This window comes from Ovis aries, chromosome 3 (assembly GCF_016772045.2).
Source record: "Ovis aries strain OAR_USU_Benz2616 breed Rambouillet chromosome 3, ARS-UI_Ramb_v3.0, whole genome shotgun sequence".
NCBI classification, from domain to species: domain Eukaryota; kingdom Metazoa; phylum Chordata; class Mammalia; order Artiodactyla; family Bovidae; genus Ovis; species Ovis aries.
This window is the reverse complement of record NC_056056.1, coordinates 124320104-124329107: the sequence shown is the minus strand read 5'-3', so window position 1 is coordinate 124329107 and position 9004 is coordinate 124320104. Positions and strand designations below refer to the sequence as shown.

Below are 9004 nucleotides of genomic sequence, written 5' to 3'. Positions count from 1 at the left end.
AAGCTTTTAATTTTAATTAGATCCCATTTGTTTATTTTTGCTTTTATTTCCAGCATTCTGGGAGGTGGATCATAGAGGATCCTGCTATGATTTATGTCTGAGAGTGTTTTGCCTATGTTCTCCTCTAGGAGTTTTATAGTTTCTGATCTTACATTTAGATCTTTAATCCATTTTGAGTTTATTTTTGTGTGCGGTGTTAGAAAGTGATCTAGTTTCATTCTTTTACAAGTGGTTGACCAGTTTTCCCAGCACCACTTGTTAAAGAGATTGTCTTTTGAATCAGTTCTGATGAGATGGATGAAACTGGAGCCGATTATACAGAGTGAAGTCAGCCAGAAAGAAAAACACCAATACAGTATACTAACACATATATATGGAATTTAGGAAGATGGCAATGACGACCCTGTATGCAAGACAGGGAAAGAGACACAGATGTGTATAACGGACTTTTGGACACAGAGGGAGAGGGAGAGGGTGGGATGATTTGGGAGAATGACATTCTAACATGTATACTATCATGTGAATTGAATCGCCAGTCTATGTCTGACGCAGGATGCAGCATGCTTGGGGCTGGTGCATGGGGATGACCCAGAAAGATGTTATGGGGAGGGAGGTGGGAGGGGGGTTCATGTTTGGGAATGCATGTAAGAATTAAAGATTTTAAAATTTAAAAAATAAAAAACTAAAAAAAAAAAAAAAAGGAGAGAGTGAAGACAGACAGTAAGAAGGTGGGGAAAAAAAAAAAAATAAGGAACAACCCTGAAACCTGTCAAAAAAGGGATGAGCTTAATAGGATATGTTTACTTTTATTCTATGTCACCCACCCCTCTGCTGAAAAAGACAATGACCTGCAGTTTTCCCAGCTGTTGATCTATGTGTAAAAGATATAAGATAAGAAAAAATAGCAGCCCATTCAAATAATCCACATTTGCTTTTGTTGAGATATAATGATGTAAATGTATAAACATATATGTGTGTATAACTTAGCACAATGTGCTAAATATTTAAAATTCCACAATAAAAAAGTTTAAACTCTGTTCACTTTCCCTCTATAAGCACACTGAACAGTATGTCTCTAATCTGAGTAAGAAAATAATTATCTAATAAAAGTTATGATTAATAGAGATGATCTCTGCAATTAGAATATGGATGATGATTCTTAAAAATAATTCTGGCTTTCATAAGGAAAATTAGATCCCTCTGTGATTAGATTGTGATCAAGAGTGTCACTGACCTTTTTATATATTTATTCTTGTGAAGTTGCTCAGTCGTGTCTGACTCTTTGCAACCCCGTGGACTGTAGCCTACCAGGTTCCACCACCCATGGGATCTTCCAGGCAAGAATATGAGAATTTTATCAGTGACTTATGGAATGTACTATTTAATCATTAGATTATTTTATCAGTCTCACTAAAATTAGATACTTTGCTAAAATTTAGACTTGATGGTCTTGGATTTGTAGTGTTTTTTAATTTTAATTTGATCTCATACTTTATTTAATTGATAAGTAATCTATTGTTAAATACTGACCTTCATATATTGAGTTTTCTACACTGTTTACTTTTTTCTTTTAGGGTTCCCAGTGCCGATTCCGACACTGTGAAGAGGCCCTTGGCAGTGATACAGTGTGCTCGTTATGGAGAGAGGGAAAATGTTTAGATCCACTTTGCAGATTTAGACACATGGAAATGCAGGTAGAATTATTCAACATTATCATGTTTGTTATAAGCATCTCCTTCCGATAATATTGAACTCTGTACTCTTACAACACAATAGAAAAGAAATTGTTCTTTCCTCCAATGACTTAATTTTAGGCATTTTACACTTTGCTCAACTTAAATTCTTAAAAAAATGGGCAAATGTGTTTGAGGAGTACCCAATTGCATCTTTAAATAACAGAGCTTAGAAATGAAGCCTAGAAACACACACAATCGTCAGTCAGCAATTACAGTAGTTGTTGTAATGTTGTGTCGCAGCACATTGTATTTACTGTGATTATGGCATCTCATCATTACATTTGCCTCACCTCCTTTATCTAGCAAAACTGCAGTATTTCATGCTTCTGGGAAACTCAGCCTCTTGGTTGTGTGAAGATCAGTTGTATCTTTTATCACAGCAAACCTCGAAATATCAATGGATTATTTTTGCCACCAAGTAGCAGTGAGTATATTCTTTGAATAACATGGTTATACCATATTATAATCTGATTTTAGAATAGCAGCATAGAATGACACATTAAATAAAGTATGGCAAGGTGAGTAATACAGTGTAATCACCAGTGGATGATTTAGGATGGTTATATCAAGAATTATGAGAATGAGCTATCAAGTAACTAACCAAATGGAATGGGCAGAGTTAGTTAAATTTTCTCTGACCGTGTTTCTAAAGTGGACTTTAGTCATGTGAAAAGTGAGAAGACTGCTGCCCTCACTGGATAGAGGGGAGCTATCTCAGCAACTCATCACATGACTGGAGCAAAGCTAGGAGGTTCTGGCCTCACCACTGCTCCCTGTAAATGTGCAGAAACCTCTCATACATGGGGAGAGCAAGGGCATGCTCTGGTTTGCACGCTTCTGCTTCTAGAAGAGCAGCTGGATGTGTGGTTCTTCCTAAGACTTCATTTGTGGGGAAGATGCAATCCCATTGTTGCTAAATAAGTGGCACCCTTCAAACCAACTAAACGCTACTGAGACTCTACTTTGTGGTGAACCTTAAACTAAGTTATGGGAAAGGGGTACAGAAGACACCATGTCCTATAACAGTAAATGGCAAGAACTTTGAGAAGTTGGGAGAGTCAGGTTTCACGGATGCTACAGCCGCTTCACTCTCCTGCTATGGGCACCGTATTTCTTATAATGGAATTATTCTAGAAATGAGTTTACAGAATATCAGTCTTTTGTATTTGAAAATCTGGCTTCAGATAATCCTTGGCAAATGAATGATTAAAAACCATGTCTCTTTGTTATAGTCTTCTGGAAAATGCTGCTCTCAGAGCATTCATCATACATGTAATACCTGGATCAATGTTTTTCTTCACTAGACTGTAAACATCACAAGGATGGGGCTCATAGCTAGTTTCCCTACCAGTGCTTAGCACAATGTCGGGACCCAGATGCTCAGTAAAATTGGATGCTTGGATAGATGGATAGGACATATGGGTAGAAGGTAGGAGAAGAAGGGGATGACAGAGGATGAGATGGTTGGATGGTATCAGTGACTTAATGGACATGAGCTTGAGGAAGCTCCAGGAGTTGGTGATGGACAGGGAAGCCTGGTGTACTGCTGTCCATGGGGTCACAGAGTCGGACATGACTGAGTAAACTGACCTGATAGATGTATAGATGACTACTGAAGGTAACCTCCTGGGATGAAAGTTATTACACCTACTAAGTGGTTAACTTGGTCCCATTGGTTAACATCTAGTGTGATTTTATTTCATTAAGAACATTGTATTAAATTCTCTCTATATAGTGTGCTAGCCTACTTCCTAGTGGTCTATGGGTAAAGTGGTCTATGGTTTGCTGTCTTTCAAACTAATTATTTCAGTACTAGAAGAAAGACTGCATCTCTGAGGGCAAAGGAAAGGTAGAATGTCTCTGGAACAAATAGTGAGCTCCCCACTGTAAGACATGTCCTCAGCTAAGTTCTCTACGGGTACATTTCATTATTCTCATATATTAGGCATAGAATCTGGGGGTCAAAAATAGATTCTGGCTCTTCTGGAAGTCTCAATTTCTTCAACACATGTCAAAACTGCTCCTGACTCTTAGAATAAGCTTTCCCCTCTCTTGATAGGGTCAAACCAGATCCATGCACTGGTTTTGGAAGGACCAGATGCTTCTCCTAGGTTTTCTATTCCCATCATGAGAGGAGATAAGCTCTGCTTTCTCTTTGCCACTTCCCTATCATTTTCTCAGATATATTTCTTCACTACATCTATTGTTTGTCTGACTCCTCCCTATAGAATGAAAATTCTGTAAGAACAGGAATCTTTGTTTACTGATAAATCCCAACCACCAAACATAGAAACAGAGTATTACCTTTCACATAGTGGCCAATTCTATTCCAGGAAGTCCTGAAAAGTATTTATTCAGGTTAAGTAAGGTAACTATTTGTTTTCTGCCCAGGCACATTTTTGTGCTTTAGGAAAGAGGATTCAATTTCCAGGCTGTAGGAAACTACTACCCTGGAGGAGGAAATGGCAGTATTCTTGCCTGGAGAATCCCATGGACAGAAGCCTGGCAGGCTACAGTCCATGGGGTTGCAAGGGTCAGACACAACTTAGTGACTATACCACTACCACCACAGAAAACTACTAAGCTCACTTGAATTATGTATTGAATTACTGCATCATCTATTCATTCTAAGAATATTTCAATACCTCAGAAGTTATAATGTGATCTTTTATAGACCTAATATTTCCTAAAATATTTCCAGGAACATCTACCTACCAAGGTTCATATTAACCGAAACCAGGAAAATAAATCATCTCAACTTAGATTTAAGTTACGAAGTTATAACTTTATTAAAATCTACCTTTATGTTTCAGTGGGTACATGTGATTAACAAATTCAGGGTAGGATTATGACAGAGATTTTTTGGTAGCAAAATACATGGCATTGTGTAATTCATGTGTAAGTTTGTGTCCAGTTAAAATAAGATAAAATCTAGGTATTCAAATGCATAAACTATGTCCATCAGAGAAGGCAATGGCACCCCATTCCAGTACTCTTGCCTGGAAAATCCCATGGACTGAGGAGCCTGGTGGGCTGCAGTCCATGTGGTCTCTGAGTCGGACTTGACTAAGTGACTTCGCTTTCACTTTTCACTTTCATGCATTGGAGAAGGAAATGGCAACCCACTCCAGTGTTCTTGCCTGGAGAATCCCAGGGATGGGGGAGCCTGGTGGGCTGCCGTCTATGGGGCTGCACAGAGTCGGACACGACTGAAGTGACTTAGCAGCAGCAGCAGCAGCAGCAGCATGTGGTCCATATTAAGTAGGTGAATTGCAGCCGCAGCAATGCTATCTAAGTTACCAGCTGTGCTCTTCCAGAATGAGGTGTTTGCCGAAAGCAATTTCCCATTAGTTAATTTGCCATTGTCTGTTATCTTTAAGGACTAAGTTCAAATATCAGGAGTCTGACATTTTTTTGTCTGGACGTGTAAAACTGCCAGTTAGTCTTTTTACAATTTAAACTTTAATCTGCTAACAAATTTAAAAAAAGGTCTTGGACTCTCTTGCAAAAGATTTCACTTAAATGTTGCTAAACCAGACATTTTCAAAGGTGGCCTAATCCCTCTGGTTATCATCTCTAAGTTTAGAAGCAAATAGCTATTAACACCAAATGATAGTGCTAAGAAAAACATAGCTCAGTTAATATTTGCTCTAATTATAAGAATTTGCTAGGCATTTCTGAGTACATTTTGCATTTTCTTTGTGAGCTTGGTCGGTTCTTGTTCTTTCTCCCATGGTACGCAGTAGATGTTAGTGTACCCAAAGTGTTCCTCTTAAGAAACTCCTTAAATTTTGCTAAGGGACAATTTATTCAAAACAGAGTAGCTCAAACACTGAAGCAAATGCTCATCTCCTTGATTATTTGCCATGTTATTCTAAAATGAATACCTGAAAGGATAATTTGATTTTTGTTTATTCTGAGTCACTGTCTTGGAGATGCCTTGGACAACTGACTATTTGACCACATTAAATGGAGCTTGGGTCGGCTCACTTTACAAGGTCTTGCCTAAATGAATATGTGTGCATGACCTTTTCATTATGTCTTAAAAAACCATTGTCTCATGTTTTTTTAAATAATTTAACAAACACCTTGACTTGAATATTTGAGTCAGTAAAACACAGACTAGTTTTGTGTGTGTGTGTGTGGATAAGACACATAGTAAGACAACTGTTAATAGTTATAAGAGGAAAAACTGTTCACATCAGTTCTTTCTTCTTTGGGGAAAGGGGAGAGGGGTTGAGCAAGTGTCTTAAACCAAATGATGGTTACCTCTGTAACAATTTGGGCTTGGATGGGAGACTCCTCCTGCTAACTGGACACTGTCTGCTCTCATCGATGAGCAGGGTACTTCTGGAAGTAAGAGTAGGTACTCCCTGCTGGCTCAGCTGGTAAAGAACCCATCTGCCAATGCAGGAGATGCAGGAGACTGAATTTGATCCCTGGGTCGGGAAGATCCCCTGGAGAGGAAATGGCAACCCACTCCAGTATTCTTGCCTGGGAAATTCCATGGACAGAGGAGCCTGGCAGGCTACAGTCCATGGGGTCACAAAGTGTCAGACACGACTGAGCACATGCATGCTTCATACTCAAGTATTAGTTCCCAAGCCTAACATTTGTTAGTCATGTCTGAGATGTCCACAGACTTTCTTTTTAAGACTTTATAAACTAAAAATGCAATCGATTTTTTTTTAAAAATGAAGTAGGATTATGAGAAATGAGAAAATCTCATATCCACAGTTTTCAAATAATATGAGTTTTCTGTGTGGCAACCCTATGCTGAGTACTCTACATGCCTAATTTTATTTAATCCTCACAAAAATCTGAAAAATAGTATTCTTATTGTACAGATGAGGAAAATGACGTCTAGACAGGTTAAATATCTTAGGTGACATAATATATCTCATAACTAGAGGTACCTGACTTCAAACACAATTCTGACTCTAAAACTGCCTAACAACCCCAGCCTTGGCATTTCAAGTATAACCAGTCCTTTTGGTAATTTGAGTGGATCCACCCACGAGATCACCTAATCTGGCTTCCTCCTCCTAAGCGGCAAATGCTCTTCCACCCTACGCCACAGCCTTTCTTTCAAAATTATTAAGACTGTTTACATGTAATAAAAGATGCTTTCCCCTTTAATTTACATTAAACAGTAGAATACTTCTAACATTTCTGATTTATATGTATTTCCATTAAATAAGTTTTCTTCTTTCTTTCTCTTTTTCTGTTTACTTCTGGCCACACATAGGTGGGGCTTGTTCCCTTTAACCATCTGAATCCAGGAAGACCCAGAATCATATTTCTCAAACCTGGCTCCCCTTTAGAATTATCTGGGGAGCTTGAAACAACAACAATAACTAAAAAAAAAAGAACAACCCAACCCATCCCCCCAAACCATTCCTATCACAACTTAGTTCAGTTCAGTCGCTCAGTCCTGTCCAACTCTTTGCGACCCCATGAACTGCAGCAGGCCAGGCCTCCTTGTCCATCACCAACTCCTGGAGTCTACCCAAACTCATGTCCGTTGAGTCAGTGATGCCATTCAACCATCTCATCCTCTGTCGTCCCCTTCTCCTCCTGCCTTCAATCTTTCCCAGCATCAGGGTCTTTTCAAATGAGTCAGCTCTTCACATCAGGTGGCCAAAATATTGGAGTTTCAGCTTCAACATCAGTCCTTCCAATGAACACCCAGGACTGATCCCATTTAGGATGGACTGGTTGGATCTCCTTGCAATCCAAGGGATTCTCAAGAGTCTTCTCTAACACCACAGTTCAAAAGCATCAATTCTTCTGCACTCAGCTTTCTTTATAGTCCAACTCTCACATCCATACATGACTACTGGAAAAACCATAGCCTTGACTAGACGGACCTTTGTTGACAAAGTAATGTCTCTGTTTTTTAATATGCTGTCTAGTTTGGTCAAAACTTTCACTCCAAGGAGTAAGCCTCTTTTAATTTCATGGCTGCAATCACCATCTGCAGTGATTTTGGAGCCCCCCAAAATAAAGTCTGACACTGTTACCACTGTTTCTCCATCTATTTGCCATGAAGTGATGGGACTGGATGCCATGATCTTAGTTTTCTGAATGCTGAGCTTTAAGTCAACTTTTTCATTCTCCTCTTTCACTTTCATCAAGAGGCTCTTTAGTTGTTCTTCACTTTCTGCCATAAGGGTGGTGTCATCTGCATATCTGAGGTTATTGATATTTCTCCTGGCACTCTTGATTCCAGCTTGTGCTTCATCCAGCCCAGCGTTTCTCATGATGCATTCTGCATAGAAGTTAAATAAGCAGGGTGATGATATACAGCCTTGATGTACTCCTTTTCCTATTTCCTATCACCACTTAAGCCAACAGTTGAATTCATGAGTGTTAGAGCTGAGCCTTCAGTGTACTTTTCTAGCTCCAGCTTTTTATTTCAAAAATGTTCAACCGACAAAAATGTTGCAGAATAGTTCAATGAATACCTAACCGTGTACTCTTCACTGGGATTCACCAATTTATCAATTTATTTTCTCCTCTCCATTTTACTTACATATATACAAAAAATGTACAAACATATATTTCTGTCCTTGTTTTTGAACCATTTGAATTTTAGTTGCAAATATCATGACACTTTATCTCTAAATGCATTGACATATATCTCCTATGTTTAACAACACTCTTAGATATAACCATGGGCTCCTGAAGTGGTGCTAGTCCCACCTACCAATGCAGAGACGCAGGTTCGATCCCCCTGGAGTAGGAAATGGCAAGCTGCTCCATTATTTTTGCTGGAAAATCCCATGGACAGAGTAATCTGATGAGTGATAGTCCATGGGGCCACAAAGAGTTGGATGCAGCTAAGGACACGTATACCTAACCACACTACACACAACCATCACATATAGAAAATTTATTTACATATCTCACTATTATTGAATAATACTTTAGTATTTATCATCTATTTATGTTATTTTTAGCCTTTGGTAAGTACAGACCTTGCTCTTGTAAACATTAAATCAAAATAGACCACAAAGACCTAAATATGAGCTAAAATTATAAAATTCTTATGAGAAACTATAGACTACTCAAACAATTCTTAGTTATGACACCAAAAGAAAAACAAGCAGTAAAACAATTAGTTGGATTTCATCAAATTAGAAACTTTTGTGTTTCAAAGAATATCATCAAGAAAGTAAAAATGCAACCCACAGAATGAGAGAAAATATTTGCATCTTTTATATAAGCATTTTATATCCGGAATATATGAAGAACTCTTGCAGCTC

General features: G+C 38.4%; 1 protein-coding gene across 3 annotated transcripts in view; it reads left to right on the top strand.

Annotated features, from left to right (window-relative positions):
* The first annotated feature begins 214 nt into the window (after positions 1 to 214).
* The window catches only part of C3H12orf50 (chromosome 3 C12orf50 homolog), a 28274-nt gene continuing 19484 nt past the window's right edge, over positions 215 to 9004 (top strand). For 2 of the 3 annotated variants that reach the window (XM_042245264.2, XM_027965802.3), the window contains exons 1-2: positions 1558 to 1694; positions 2040 to 2160. In XM_042245264.2, coding sequence (XP_042101198.1) covers positions 1683 to 1694; positions 2040 to 2160 — 133 coding nt within the window. In that variant the 5' untranslated portion in view covers positions 1558 to 1682. Of the gene's footprint in view, positions 1695 to 2039; positions 2161 to 9004 lie in introns of all 3 variants that reach the window. The other variant, XM_060413642.1, reaches the window with a different exon arrangement.